Genomic DNA, 16,805 nt, shown 5'->3' on the forward strand with positions numbered 1-16,805 from the left:
GGTACACAAGAACGAGTATAAGAATGCAAGAATGAGTGTAACAATAGCAAAACTTCATAACCAATTAGCACTTATCCTGATCGAGTTCAATTACTCGTTCTACTGTATTTCTTGATAAACTTCAGAACTAATCAGAACTAGAAACGAACTAAGAGAACTTACTGTACATTACCACAATGAATTTTGAACAAAACAATTCAGATGCAGTTGAAGTTCAGACCTTCAGCTTTAATTCAGCGGGTTGAACAAAATGATTGCATAAAAATGTGAGGAACTAAAGCATTTTTAAAAACACAATCCCTTCATTTCAGGGGTTCAAAAGTAATTGGACAAATTAAATAATTGTAAATAAAATGTTCATTCCTAATACTTGGTTGAAAACCCTTTGTTGGCAATGACTGCCTGAAGTCTTGAACTCATTGACATCACCAGACGCTGCGTTTCCTCCTTTTTAATGCTCTGCCAGGCCTTTACTGCAGCGGTTTTCAGTTGCTGTTTGTTTGTGGGCCTTTCTGTCTGAAGTTTAGTCTTTAACAAGTGAAATGCATGCTCAGTTGGGCTGAGATCAGGTGACTGACTTGGCCATTCAAGAATATTCCACTTCTTTGCTTTAATAAACTCCTGGGTTGCTTTGGCTTTATGTTTTGGGTCATTGTCCATCTGTATTATGAAATGCCAACCAATCAGTTTGGCTGCATTTGCCTGGATTTGAGCACACAGTATGTCTCTGAATGCCTCAGAATTCATCCGGCTGCTTCTGTCCTGTGTCACATCATCAATAAACACTAGTGACCCAGTGCCACTGGCAGCCATGCATGCCCAAGCCATCACACTGCCTCCGCTGTGTTTTACAGATGATGTGGTATGCTTTGGCTCATGAGCTGTACCACCCCTTCGCCAAACTTTTTTCTTTCCATCATTCTGGTAGAGGTTGATCTTGGTTTCATCTGTCCGAAGAATGTTCTTCCAGAACTGTGCTGGTTTGTTGAGATGTTTTTTAGCAAAGTCCAATCTAGCCTTTTTATTCTTGAGGCTTATGAGTGGCTTGCACCATGCAGTGAACCCTCTGTATTTACTTTCATACAGTCTTCTCTTTATGGTAGATTTGGATATTGATACGCCTACCTCCTGGAGAGTGTTGTTCACTTGGTTGGCTGTTGTGAAGGGGTTTCTCTTCACCATGGAAATTATTCTGCGATCATCCACCACTGTTGACTTCTGTTGGTGTCCAGGTCTTTTTGCATTGATGAGTTCACCAGTGCTTTCTTTCTTTCTTAGGATGTACGAAACTGTAGATTTTGCCACTCCTAATATTGTAGCAATTTCTCAGATGGTTTTTTTTCTGTTTACGCAGCTTAAGGATGGCTTGTTTCACCTGCATGGAGAGCTCCTTTGACCGCATGTTTTCTTCACAGCAAAATCTTCCAAATGCAAGCACCACACCTCAAATCAACTCCAGGCCTTTTATCTGCTTAATTGAGAATGACATAACGAAGGAATTGCCCACACCTGCCCATGAAATAGCCTTTGAGTCAATTGTCCAATTACTTTTGGTCCCTTTAAAAACAGGTGGCACATGTTAAGGAGCTGAAACTCCTAATGCCGGGCATACACTGTGCGATTTTTGGCCCGATTTTGATACGATTTTCACTCGTGCGACTATTTTGGAGATCGGGCCAAGTTTTGGCTCAATCGTGCGTCTCGGATCGTGTAGTATACATGGGGTAACGACAAGCGATTAACACCTCACAACCTCCTCCCGATCAATCGGATGAAAATCAAACCTGTTTGAAATCCTGAGCATCGCATCCGAGCATCGGATCATACAGTGTGAGAACAGGAATCGTAAGCTGCGTGCTGTTTACCCCTGTGATTCACTCGTACAGTGTGAGCAGCAGCTGAATACCGCGATTGAAAAAAAAAAAAAAAAAAAAAAAATCGCACAGTGTATGCCCAGCTTAAACCCTTCAACCAATTTTAATGTGGATACCCTAAAATGAAAGCTGAAAGTCTGGACTTTATGTCCATTGTATAACTATAACTTGAATATGTTTCAGTAAACAGGTAAAAAAAAACAATTTGTGTCAGTGTCCAAATATATATGGACCTAACTGTATATATTCTATATTTACTGTATGGACATTGTATTAGAAAACAATTTTATTGATCAGCAGTAGCTACATGTACCCATAGGGTACCTATTTTTTTTAAAGCCTCCATATAAGAGTAACTAAAGATGACACTTGGTTTTAAGATGTGTCTCGGGTGATCGGATCACAAGTAGACAGGGCTAAGTGTAAATGACCACCAAGATGCATTTAAGGCACTCACACCACTTGCCAAGGTGGTCTGGGACACATTTGACTACGTCTTTTATAGTATAAATGCTAACGCATCCTGATGCATCCCCGACAAGACCGTAACAGTAAAAGCGATGTAGGCAGTAATGAAATCTGAACACAAGTGGTCAGCTAAACGCTTTGGAGACACACAGACACAGCTGTAAATGGTGATATGTCTTGGCTATCCTCTCGTGATCTGATCTCATCTCCTCTAGCCGCTTTATCCTTCTACAGGGACGCAAGCAAGCTGGAGCCTATCCCAGCTGACTACGGGCGAAAGGCGGGGTACACCCTGGACAAGTCGCCAGGTCATCACAGGGCTGACACATAGACACAGACAACCATTCACACTCACATTCACACCTACGGTCAATTTAGAGTCACCAGTTAACCTAACCTGCATGTCTTTGGACTGTGGGGGAAACCGGAGCACCCGGAGGAAACCCACGCGGACACGGGGAGAACATGCAAACTCCGCACAGAAAGGCCCTCGCCGGCCCCGGGGCTCGAACCCAGGACCTTCTTGCTGTGAGGCGACAGCGCTAACCACTACACCACCATGCCGCCCGTGATCTGATCATCCAAGATACATTTTAAAATCGAGGTGTAAACAGGGCCAAAGATACAAGTCGAAAATTTTGCGCACTGGTTATTGGATACGACGACATTATTTACTTAAAAGTATGAAGCAAATCCAAGATGGTCAGTGGGGAAAAGTTTCTAAAACCTGTTGCTTTGACAAGGAATTACTCTCATTTCAAATCCACTGTGGTGGTATACAGAGGCAAAATTATGAAAATTGTGTCACCACCCAAATATTTACAGTGCTCAGCGTAAATGAGTACACCCCCTTTGAAAAGTAACATTTTAAACAATATCTCAATGAACACAAACAGTTTCCAAAATGTTGACAAGACAAAGTTTAATATAACATCTGTTTAACTTATAATGTGAAAGTAAGGTTAATAATATAATTTAGATTACACATTTTTTCAGTTTTACTCAAATTAGGGTGGTGCAAAAATGAGTACACCCCACAACAAAAACTACTACATCTAGTACTTTGTATGGCCTCCATGATTTTTAATGACGGCACCAAGTCTTCTAGGCATGGAATGAACAAGTTGGCGACATTTTGCAACATCAATCTTTTTCCATTCTTCAACAATGACCTCTTTTAGTGACTGGATGCTGGATGGAGAGTGATGCTCAACTTGTCTCTTCAGAATTCCCCATAGGTGTTCGATTGGGTTCAGATCAGGAGACATACTTGGCCACTGAATCACTTTCACCCTGTTCTTCTTCAGAAATCCAACAGTGGCCTTAGATGTGTGTTTAGTCATGTTGGAAAAGTGCACAACGACCAAGGGCACAACGACCAAGGGCACAGAGTGATGGTAGCATTTTCTCTTTCAGTATAGAGCAATACATCTGAATTCATGATGCCATCAATGAAATGCAGCTCCCCGGCACCAGCAGCACTCATGCAGCCCCACATAAGGACACTGCCACCACCATGTTTCACTGTAGGCACCATGCAGTTTTCTTTGTATTCCTCACCTTTGCGATGCCATACAGTTTTGAAGCCATCAGTTCCAAAAACATTTATCTTGGTCTCATCACTCCAGAGCAGGGGTCATCAAACTACGGCCCGCGGGCCGACTCCGGCCCGCCACCCCCCTTTGACCGGCCCCCCAGCCCCCCACCACTTGAACCGGCCCTATGAGGCAATCCCCAAAAGTGGTCATGGCCTATTTTTTTAAAATTGCTTTTTGGCAAATAACAACATGTCTACACCTTGTATTTTGTTGATTTTATCAATTAAAATTGATATTTAGTTATAAAATGAACTATTCATATTTTCCGAATTTTCATCATATGCTCGCGATCAAGCAGTGACAGGCAGTGCACGCGCAGAGAACTGTCAGTGTTCAGGACAGCAAAATGGCTAGCAGTAAGCGAAAAGCTGACAGAGAGTGCAGAGTTTTTAAAGAACAGTGGACCACCGATTATTTTTTCGTTCAGTTTGTCTTGTATGTAAAGAAAGTGTATCGGTTTTCAAAGAATATAATCTGCGTCGTCACTACGAAACCCGCCACAAAGAGTATGCTAGTTTGCGAGGGCAAACAAGAGAAGACAGGATTCGGAGGATGAAACGCAGACTGGCTGCACAACAGAATGTATTCCTTCACCAAACCCAGATCCACCAGGCTGCTGTCCGAGCTAGCTATAAGATAGCTCACCTACTAGCTACCCATGGAAAGCCGTTTACTGATGGGGACTTTGTTAAAGTATGCATGCTTGCTGTGGCCGAGGAGGTGTGTCCCGACAAGAGGGATGCGCTCAACGCGGTGAGTCTCTCCGCACCTACTATGACCAGGTGCACCGAAGATTTGGGGGACAACGTGTATGACCAGCTGAATGAGAAAGCGTCAGAATTCGAGTTTTTTGCTTTGGCCATGGATGAGAGCAATGACGTGCAGGACACAGCACAACTGCTGTGATCTATTGATCTATTGCTCATATTATTATAATTTCACTGTTTTTTTTAATTTATTTATTTTATAGGCCTATTTATTTGACCTTTATTAAGTGCTGCACACAATTATTATTAATAATATCAACAGGCCTACCTACAATTTATAATTTTCCACTCACCTTTGCCAGTGTCAATCACCTCAACTAGGCAGATGTTTCTTACCTTGACAGCTTTGATGTTATTTTTATTAGAAAATAAATAAATGGAATATCTGTGGTATTTCAAATTAAAACAAAGTGTGAAGACTTGATTACTACTTTTGCAAACCACTAGTAAAGATAAACAAATATGTGCCAGGAATCAAGTGTTGATCTAGTAGTGTGGCTATAGTAGTGGGGATGGCTGTGCCAGGCTAGTAATCTCTACTACACAATGAGGCCTGCTGGTGGTCATATTTGTCTGGGTCATACGATTCTATGTTATATAGCTGACCTGACCCCGGCCCCCCATCACAGTCAGGAACGACAATGTGGCCCCTAGAGAAAAGAGTTTGGTGACCCCTGCTCCAGAGTATAGAGTCCCAGTAGTCTTCATCTTTGTCAGCATGGGCCCTGGCAAACTCTAGGTGGGCTTTTTTGTGCCTGGGCTTTAGGAGAGGCTTCTTTCGTGGACGGCATCCATGCATGCCATTCCTCTGCAGTGTACGCCGTATTGTGTCACGGGAAATAGTCACCCCAGTTTGGCTTTCTACTTCTTTAGATAACTGCAGTGAACTTGCATGCCGATTTTCTTCAACCCTTCTCATCAGAAGACGCTCCTGTCGAGGTGTTAACTTCCGTGGACGACCTGGACGTCTCTGTGAGACGTTTGCAGTTCCAGCTTTCTTAAATTTTTGTACCACTTTTGCTACAGTATTCTGACTGATAAGTAAAGCTTTGCTGATCTTCTTGTAGCCTTCACCTTTGTGGTGTAAAGAAATTATTTTCTTTGGGGAATTCTGAAGAGACAAGTTGAGCATCACTCTCCATCCAGCACCCAGTCACTACAAGAGGTTTTTACCCTTACAGAAAAAACACATGAATTTCCCATGTATTTCACGTAATCACATGTTACCACATGTGGTCACATGTGGAATACATGGTATCAGATTTTGTAAGGTGTTACCATGTAGAGCACGTGTAAAACATTCCCACATGTGATTCACATAAAATTGGGCCAAAACCACGTTTCCCATGTGCAAATAACATGTTTCCCCATGTGCAAAACACATTTTCCACATATTTCACATGTGAGAAATCACATGTTAAAGTCACATGTGCAAAAGTCACATGTGAAGTTCATGTGGTTTTTCTGTAAGGGTAGAAGACTTGGTGCTGTCATTAAAAATCATGCAGGCCAGACAAAGTACTAGATGTAGTAGTTTTTGTTGCGGGGTGTACTCATTTTTGCACCACCCTAATTTGAGTAAAACTGAAAAAAATGTGTAATCCAAGTTATATTATTAACCTTACTTTCCCGTTATAAGTTAAACAGATGTTATATGAAACTTTGTCTTGTCAACGTTTTGGAAACTGTTTGTGTTCATTGAGATATTGTTTAAAATGTTACTTTTCAAAGGGGGTGCACTCATTTACGCTCAGCACTGTCTGGACCCAACTGTAGTAGCCAGTCCATTTACTGGCCTGTTTTATACGAGTTGAGAGAAAACTGGAGAATCTAAGGACCAAAAAAAACCAGATAAGTCCCATAGTTTAACAGATCAAAACGTGTGTGTTTAGAGGGCTTCTGCTGAAGTGGAGGGAAGCTTACAGGAACTTGTCGTAACCTGCAGGCCTTGACGTCACGTCATCCTGTCGGTCTCTGTAGTGACCAGAGATCAGACAGAACATCAAAAGATGACCTCATAGTGCCGCTTGGAGCGCTGAAGCTCAGGTTCCCTCACATTACTCACGGCAATATATAACGTCTCAAAGGCTTCAGCTTATGCCTGGCTTTATCCATGTAATAAGCGCAGAGGATTTAAGGGATAATTACATTCCTACGGCAGCAGAACTACATTAAACTTCATTTTATTGCAGTATGGAGCCATTCAAACTTTCACTCTTGGAGTAAGGAATGCAGAAGCAAATCCAGGGGCATACACTGTTTATCTGCAGGGCAGATATAAGCCACTGACTTATTTTAAAGGCTGTGGAGTCACATTTTCACAAACGTTGGCAGGGATTTCATCAGTTCTGTGATAGTGCCAAGTCAGACATTGCAGCTGATATCTGATGCCCTTGGTGCTTATCGATCATCTTCCCAAACTCCTCTGTTGGCCAAATCATGTCTACACAGCTTTTTGCCTTGCACTAGGCACAACCATATTCCTTATTAAAAACAACATTAAACGGAAATTGTAAGAAATTTTCTTTTGCGACACAAAAAACCTTTGGAAAAGGCTCAGATTTCATTCAATGATAGCTCATGCTTGGAGGATATCGAAATGAAAAATGATACGCTGTTATTGGTTGTTATTGTTTTTTTTTTCCTCTAGTGACACATTCTGATACCATTTTTGGTATCATACCCATCAGAATACAAGTACCGATACTGATAAAATGATTGACCTGCTTAGTATTAAGCAAGCCATAGCTTCATGGTACATCTTAGTTGGTTGCTTCTACGGTATGTGGTGTCGGAATGCGTTTTACATTTAAGATGTTATGCCATCTAAACAGCATCTTATAATACAGCACTCACACCACGTGTGCAGTCATTAAAAATAAATACAAGATAATCATGAATTACACCCTGACTTGTGAGCAATATGTAGTGTGTGTGTGTTGCAGTGCTTAGTTCTCTCAGAATAGAAGTGTTCTCATGTATGAAAGTGTCTCTGCATGATCACTTCACTGCTCCCTGCTTTGTGTGCACCATATTCACTGCACCTCGTGTACATTTTTAATGATCATGCTCACGGATACTGCTCTGTGACCTTAGGCCAGCCAGCCTCTCTATTAAAGATACTGTTTAAACACCATACAATGACTGATCAGTGCAGAGTTTCCCAAAAGCATCGTAGCACAAAGATCATCGTTAAATGGTAGCGCGAGCAGCACAATGAAGACTTGCTCTCCTCGTTAAGATGCTCTGTGTTAAAGTGCATATTCTGGACCAATTTCGGGGGGTTTTAAATATGAAAGTATGTCCCTTTACACACTCATCCGGAAGGGTAATTTTGCACAAGGTCATCTGTCTACAGCAGAAAAAAATAAAATAACAAAACACGTCTAGGGGCGGCACGGTGGTGTAGTGGTTAGCGCTGTCGCCTCACAGCAAGAAGGTCCGGGTTCGAGCCCCGTGGCCGGCGAGGGCCTTTCTGTGCGGAGTTTGCATGTTCTCCCCGTGTCCGCGTGGGTTTCCTCCGGGTGCTCCGGTTTCCCCCACAGTCCAAAGACATGCAGGTTAGGTTAACTGGTGACTCTAAATTGACCGTAGGTGTGAATGAGAGTGTGAATGGTTGTCTGTGTCTATGTGTCAGCCCTGTGATGACCTGGCGACTTGTCCAGGGTGTGCCCCGCCTTTCACCCGTAGTCAGCTGGGATAGGCTCCAGCTTGCCTGCGACCCTGTAGAACAGGATAAAGCGGCTAGAGATGATGAGATGAGATGCTCACGGATACTGCTCTGTGACCTTAGGCCAGCCAGCCTCTCTATTAAAGATACTGTTTAAACACCATACAATGACTGATCAGTGCAGTTTCCCAAAAGCATCGTAGCACAAAGACCATCGTTAAATGGTAGCGCGAGCAGCACAATGAAGACTCTCATCTCATCTCATTATCTCTAGCCGCTTTATCCTGTTCTACAGGGTCGCAGGCAAGCTGGAGCCTATCCCAGCTGACTACGGGCGAAAGGCGGGGTACACCCTGGACAAGTCGCCAGGTCATCACAGGGCTGACACATAGACACAGACAACCATTCACACTCACATTCACACCTACGCTCAATTTAGAGTCACCAGTTAACCTAACCTGCATGTCTTTGGACTGTGGAGGAAACCGGAGCACCCGGAGGAAACCCACGCGGACACGGGGAGAGCATGCAAACTCCACACAGAAAGGCCCTCGCCGGCCACGGGGCTCAAACCCGGACCTTCTTGCTGTGAGGCGACAGCGCTAACCACTACACCACCGTGCCGCCCTATGAAGACTCGCTCTCCTCGTTAAGATGCTCTTTGTGTTAAAGTGCATATTCTGGACCAATTTCGGAGTTTTTTAAATATGAAAGTATGTCCCTTTACACACTCATCCGGAAGGGTAATTTTGCACAAGGTCATCTGTCTACAGCAGAAAAAAATAAAATAACAAAACGCGTCTGGGGCGGCACGGTGGTGTAGTAGTTAGCGCTGTCGCCTCACAGCAAGAAGGTCCGGGTTCGAGCCCCGTGGCCGGCGAGGGCCTTTCTGTGCGGAGTTTGCATGTTCTCCCCGTGTCCGCGTGGGTTTCCTCCGGGTGCTCCGGTTTCCCCCACAGTCCAAAGACATGCAGGTTAGGTTAACTGGTGACTCTAAATTGACCGTAGGTGTGAATGTGAGTGTGAATGGTTGTCTGTGTCTATGTGTCAGCCCTGTGATGACCTGGCGACTTGTCCAGGGTGTACCCCGCCTTTCGCCCGTAGTCAGCTGGGATAGGCTCCAGCTTGCCTGCGACCCTGTAGAACAGGATAAAGCGGCTAGAGATAATGAGATGAGATGAGAAAACATGTCTGGAAAAATCCCAAGGGAGTCTGGAGCCAGATTTGTGACGTTATCTGCAGAAACGCCAGCAGGCTGCGCGAGCTTTGCACGGTTTCAGTGCACAGCCTGTGTAGACCAAGCGTTCCCATTTCTCTCTCATTGTCCGGTCTTTTGGAAAACGATGAGTACTAATCCCATCAAGATTAGTGTTGCTACACCTTCCTACAATACATCTGTTAACCATTTTAATAATTACGTGATAACGTTGAAGAAATTTGCAGAAAACCACCAGGTCGTTTTCTCATAAACAAACCAGCGCTGACGTAGGATTCAGAGGGAGGAGTCTCGTAACGTGACGTCACGAAAATCAATGTTTCCCGGGAAATCCAAATGCCAAGTTTTTTCAGAGGCGGACCAATTCACCTCAAATGGCTTAATTTCAACTGAATCTTTCTGGTATTGCGCAAGGTAAAAAAAAAAAATTGCAGAGAATGCAGAATGTTACAGATATTTGACCAAAGTTTTAATATAAAATAGGAGAATTACATTGATCTTGCTCCTGAATTTACCCGTGATATGCGCTTTAAGAGTCTTTTAGGAAACCCACCACGGTTTACTTGCATTGGAGGGAAATGCTGTAAATCCTCTTAATATTTTGACAGTGTACCGTCTGCTTTACTTTGATTGCCATCATGTAATATATCCGGATCACCGGCATTACGTGTCGTCTGTTCATCAGAGCAAGCGCGCACACTAGGCTTATATGACATCGTGTGACGTGGTATCAGATGTTGGTATCAGCGCACATTTTATGAGTACGAGTGAGAGTAATCTAGCAAAACATCTAACCAATACCTGATACCTGCATCAGTATTGATGCAACCCTAATTCCCCCCCTCCCCAATGTTGGAGTAATTCCTAATATACTTAGACACTTCATTTATGTTAACACCTTGAATTTCAGAGGAAACTGAACCCATACTAGGTAAATAATTAGACATCAACTTATGCACAGCTGGTGCAAAAATCTTTGCTTTAGACTGGTGGGCGTGTGTACCTGTGACCACGGATGTCTGACTGGTCACACACTCCTCCCAAGGCGATACGGTGGAACTCCCTGCCCAGGGTGCGGGCGATGGAGCGGCCCACGCTGGTTTTTCCCACACCTGGAGGTCCCACAAAGCACAGAATAGGACCTTTAAGGGAGCTCTTGAGCTGCCGCACTGCCAGGTACTCCAGCACCCGCCTCTTCAGCTTCTCAAGGGCGTAGTGATCGTTGTCCAGAAGCACCCGAGCAGCCCGAATGTCCAGGCAGTCTGAACAGAGAGCCAGGAGCAAGCTGTCATGACTTAGAACAGTAATAACATTACAGCAGCTCAGTGTTCGCTCTGCGCACACACACGCAAGCAGAGCTGAACAGAATCTGGGCATTCTGTCAGAAGAATATGAATCATCACCAGCTCGTATAACAGAACACACACAGCTGTCCACACAAGAGAACATTACCGGGGTAGAGAAATTGTCTGAACTGTCTTCATATATAAATCAGAAAAACTTCTGTATAAACCGTTTAATTTAAACATGCACATATCCATCTTTGAGGAAGGCAGGACAAATATGCCACTAAATCATACTACAGCCTAGATGCAACTCTACTGCATGCACATAACACTCTCCCTAGAGACCCTTCATCGTAAGGGATAATGCATATCTACAGTAGTTAATGGACAGGAATGTATAGTCTAGCTTCTAGCGCCTTTAACGCTCTGAATTATATATGGAAGAATAGAGGGATCACATTGTAATTTTAATGCTCAATCTATAAGTGTGGAGTAATCACGATACTGCTTTATGGTTGTGCAACATGGGCTCTTAAACAACAACAACAACAACAACAACTACAGCGTTTGGATGTATTCCATCACAACTGCTTACGAAGGATTTTGAATGTCCGATTTTACGACCATGTTTCAAACTGCATGATAAGGAGAAGAACTGGGTGCTCCACACTAGCAACCGTCATCAGTCATCGACGTCTCCTCTACTTCGGCCATGTAGCTAGAATCCCAAGTGAAAGGCTCCCGTTACGTCTCCTCTGCTGGTTGCCCACTCACGGGTCTCGACGCGTGCGGCGTCTCAGGCTATCCCTGTTGAAGATCTTAGAACAAGACCTCCGGCTCCGCTTGGGTGATGATTGCAACATCTCGGATGGTGCGAGACGAGCATTAGATCGCAACAGACGGCGTCGCCTCTTGTTAACCGCACTGAACGAATGCAAAAAATGTGAGCAGGCAGAGCCGTCACCTGATGACGACTGAAGACCTGGACAAGGTACAAAGGTAAGGTAAGGTAATGGATTGTGAGTTTTAATCCTTAAATGCAGCATTATCCTATCTAACCACGAAGCAATTTGTATTGGTCTGTATTATTTTTTTTTTTAAATACTGGCTATTGGTATATATCAAACAAACACCAGTTGCACATCACCATAAATGTCTGATTAGTGGATAGCAGTCAAGTAAAAACTGGGCTTGCCTATTTTTTTTAAATTATACTTTTGCACTAAAATGTAGGGAAGGCCTCCCCCTTATGGCTAAAATGCACATTGCAGTAGTACAGCAGTCAAAAAGCTTATAATTCAAATTATTTTTACACCGTTTTGACTGGCTGAGTGAACTGAACTGCCTGCAAATCTGGTCTGAAAGTTATTTTGCTGCAAATAATGATCTGCTCATGCACAGTTACGTCACACTTTTGTCAACATGACTTGATTTCTTCATCATTGTTTGACCCATCGCGTGGACTTTAGAATCAGTATTTCAAAAAAATATATATAATAATTTGAATAATAAATATTGAACTCAGTTTTCTGTCTTCGGCATTGGCAAATAATTAATTGCTTGCCACTAACAAATCAGGAGATATTTTGTTCAACCTCATCCAAGAATTGCTTAATGTTTGCTGACAATAGCTGTATTAAATATTAACATCCTGCAAGAACTTTGCAAACTATTGCATTACAAAGCTGTTATAATATAGTTAGTATATAAAAACATAACACAGTAGCTTGACTCCCTTTACCCTACAGTGGTCCTCATGTAGTAGGAATAAGTTAAGCCTAACAAACAAACCTTGCAAATCAGTTAAAACCAGTCTTTACATTTTGTACAGGGACAAAAATAATCAGAAATGGAGCCTTAGCAGATATAAAGGACAAATGTAAGGTAACGTGCTACGATATTTTCATTACAATATGATGTCAAATAAAACACTTTTGTAACGCAGCACTGCTGAAGTCTCAGTTTATTCTGGATGGTCAGAAGGTGCTGATTAATTTTCTCGGACAATAGTGCTAACTGCAATAATAATCGCAGGTTTATATGAATGCACTTTTTTATTTCTACAATAACTATTTAAATTTGGACTTGTGTACTGGATACACCATGTAATCAAAAAAGTGTCGTCCCCCCCCAGTACAAACAGCAGCTCCTCCTCCTTCTTCAAATACTGCATCAGGTACAAACAAACAACCTTTCCACCCTCTCCTTCATCTACAGCAGACCTGGGCATTTTACGGCCCGCGGGCCGCATCCGGCCCTTTGGTTCATTCTGACCGGCCCGCGTAAGGTTAATTAGAAATTACAAAATAAACGTATTTTCTAATTTTACCTCATGCGTGGACTGAATGTGCATTGCTTTTATTTTGAAGTTGTGTTCAACAAAAACGCAATGCGCGCGACATGAACATGACATGAAATCCCACGAAACCTAATCCTGCGATAACTACTTCCGTAATTTGTCCAGACCAACCACAAACTTGTACGTCATCCTTCAAACGGTCCAGCCAATCACATTGTGTGACGTCACCAGCAGGCGCCGGAGCCCGAGCCGACCTGTAGATCTGATACCTACACCGAATCGACATGGCATCATTATTATAATATGATGTATCTTGCTTGATATGTGGAGTTGAAAGACAATATTGTGATGTCTTTGTTGTGTTTTGGGGTGAATGTGACTGAAAAAAAAAAAATATATATATATATGGTACAAATGTTCACATTTTGTTAACCATTATTTTGGGAAATTTGATTGAATAAATGACATTTTTTGTAAGGCAACCTCATTTTTTCCATACTCTTACCAGTCTTAGCAGCTTGTAAAAACAATGTTATTTACTGCTTTATATAAAGAAATACAATTAATATTATGCAGAATTTAGTTCAGCCTTTTGGTCCGGCCGTCCACACAATTTTCTGTTTCTCATGTGGCCCCATGGAAAAAATAATTGCCCACCCCTGATCTACAGCGTCGGAATTTCATTAAAAAAAAAAAAACCCACCAAAAACGTTATCTCCCCCCCCCACTTAACGTTGTAGTACAAAATAGAAAAGGTCTACATGGTCCTAATTGGTAATGTTAAAACCAGAAAAGGCTGGTAGTTTTATGAGCAGCTTAGCTTTGGTGGTGAACCCTTATAGCTGTTGCGCACTCGCTGCGCACAATGCATACTGTATGACACAACGCGCCACCTGCTCCTGCTGTTCCAGCACTAAAAGTGAAAGTAAGTGCCTACTATCAGTGAAAAGGATAAAAGACTAAGGATAACTAATGCTGTGTTCACACTTATACCGGTACGAAAATGGTATAACTGTATCGATACAAAGTATACTGGTACAGTTTAGTGCATCTGTCCACACTAGCGACAAATGTTTGCAGTTTTCTTTCACGGTAGTTGAAATGCGCGTGCGCGAAATGTTTCTGTGGTTACCGAGTAACTTCCTTCTGAGAATATATGGCATCCGTTATTTCGAGATCTCGAGAAAACAAAACAATTATTTCATGATCTCAGCTGGATCACTGTATCTCCGTCGGTAGAGACGAAGCCGGGCCAGTCTTCTGCGGAGGTGCCGCGGAGTAATTTTGAAATTATCCCTTATTAAAAGACTTAATGCAATCTCTCACTGTGTCAACCCCTGATCAAAATATTGCCTTATTAGGTGATCGATTATTCCAGACATTCTAATGACCAAAGTTGCGTCTATACAGAATGAGAAATAGCCCCAAAGTCAGCATATCACAAGTCTCTTGGCGCACCTGAATGAACTATTTCTCAGCTGTTTACTCGAGATCATGAAATAATTGTTTTGTTTTCTCGAGATCACGGAATAACGGTTTTGTTTTCTCGAGATCTCGAATTAGTTGTGTTGTTTTCTCGAGATCCTGAATTAATTATGTCGTTATCTCGGGATAACAAGGTGAATTAAAAAAAAAAAAAAAAAAAAGGATTATATGAAGGGCCTCTCTCGGCTTCCGTACGGATGAAACAACGTGTGTGTGCTTTTTGTTGTCAATGTACAGTCTGTATTTCTGGTGGTCATTTATTCAGTCGAATCGTATAAAACGCGCGAGGCAGTTGAGAAAGAAACAAACGAATCTCCATTCTTCACTATTTTATTCAGCGAAGACATCAATTGAGGTGTGTGACTTTGCGCATGATATTTGTATCGATACAGAGCCGCTTCATCTGTCCACGCTACGCGAAGCGCTACAGTACCGATACTGTACCGGTACGAAACCCATACATTTGTGGGTTTCGTACCGATAGTTATACCGCTACAGTACCGGTATAGTTGCTAGTGTGGACAGGTGTTGCAGTACAAAAGTAGTTTCGTATCAGTACAAAATCCCTAGTGTGGACAGGGTATAATAAATTCAAGCAAGAGACTAAACACAAGCTTGACACTTCCTGTGCGGTGAGCTTTTTGGGATAGCGCTTCTGACTTGTTTCCAGATCGTAGGAACTGCTCTGTGTACATACCTACGTACCTACCTACCTACCTACCTACCTACCTGACAGACAGACATCGCTCAAATCCTTCTCTGTGAATCTGCCTCACAAATGTCTTTCAAAATGTATGGAGCAGACACCAAACCGTCCTGTCAGCTTGAAGTCTCTTTGTGCATACAAATCAAACCCATTCGTTCCGTAAGTGTCCTGCCAACTTTGGGCTGTAATGGATCAAAATTCCACTTGAACAGCCTTGAATGACACACCTCTTAGGAGGCATGCTTTGATTTTAGTTTTGCTGTGGAATAAAAAAAAAATTGTTAAAAACGTGCTACACTTTGCGAAGCAGACGAAGCCAGAAATGCCACGAACTTTCAAGTGTTTCGCATATGACGTCACTTCTTTTGAATTAACAGTAACTTACCAGGAACGCATTCGTGTAATGGCAGACTCAAAGAGCCAAACTTTACCAACTAAATAGAACATGTTCCCGGTCTCGTATTAAAATACAATTTAGAGAGAGTAAAGTAGTTAACATGTCTAATTTTATAAGGTATAATTTCCAGGGGTCATGTCATTTTCATAAGACTAGCGCTTTAATTAATAAACAAGAAGACGACGGAGTCATCTCTATCCCCCCATATACCAACTATATACCAAGTTTCAAGGTATTGTGTGTCATATTTTTCAAGTTCTGCTGCAGGAAACCAACCCGACCTCTTTACACTGACCAGATCTTTGGTCCAGGTGAGCTAAAAATTTAAAAATTTATCACATTTCTTAGTATCAAAAGGCACGTATACATTACTTAATCAACACATAGAACAACTTTCAAGACTGTACCACTCATAGTTTTGAAGTTCTGCTCCAGAAACAAAACCTACCCCTAAGACTAACCTGAGAGACTAAGTCTGAAATTGTTTCCATGGAAACATGAAAAATTTTCATTTCTCAAATGTCTTAGTATGAAAAGGCACATCTACATCACCTTGTTAACATGTATACCAAGTTTCAAATCCGTATCATGAATAGTTTTGGATATTTGCTCCGGAAACAAACATTGCTCTTAGAAACCAAGTCAAAATCTATTTATGTAAAAATTTGAAAAATACTTTTTTTCAAAAATCCAAAATAGCAAAAGGCACTAGTTCACATGTTGCTTGATATGTATACAAAGTTTCATGAAGATAGTTTTAAAGATATGGCCCGGAAACGAAAACGTGACCGGACGGGCAGAACCTGTTTCTATATCCCCCGCCAGGCTTCGATTGGGCGGGGGACAATTACCATCGTCAAATTGCTGTGGTATAAGCCAAAGAAAACATTTCAGAACATGGAAAATCAATCAACTTTTGGATGTTAACCACTGCATCATTGATTATTTTCCTATAGCAGCACATTTTGCTGTGTTTTATATCTTACATAATCCAATGATGAAAAGTTAAAACGCAACAGCTTTTTGATGCTCGTTTTCT

The 16,805-nt window shown here is 42.2% G+C and overlaps 1 protein-coding gene across 1 annotated transcript in view; it reads right to left on the minus strand.

Moving 5' to 3' along the window:
* lonp2 (lon peptidase 2, peroxisomal) overlaps positions 1 to 16,805 on the minus strand; it is a 63,116-nt gene that overhangs the window by 20,706 nt on the left and 25,605 nt on the right. The window contains exon 7 of the mRNA XM_060923848.1: positions 10,597 to 10,855. Within this exon, the coding sequence (XP_060779831.1) occupies positions 10,597 to 10,855 (259 nt within the window). The remainder of the gene's footprint in view (positions 1 to 10,596; positions 10,856 to 16,805) is intronic.

Source organism: Neoarius graeffei, chromosome 6 (genome assembly GCF_027579695.1).
Source record: "Neoarius graeffei isolate fNeoGra1 chromosome 6, fNeoGra1.pri, whole genome shotgun sequence".
Classification (NCBI taxonomy): Eukaryota; Metazoa; Chordata; class Actinopteri; order Siluriformes; family Ariidae; genus Neoarius; species Neoarius graeffei.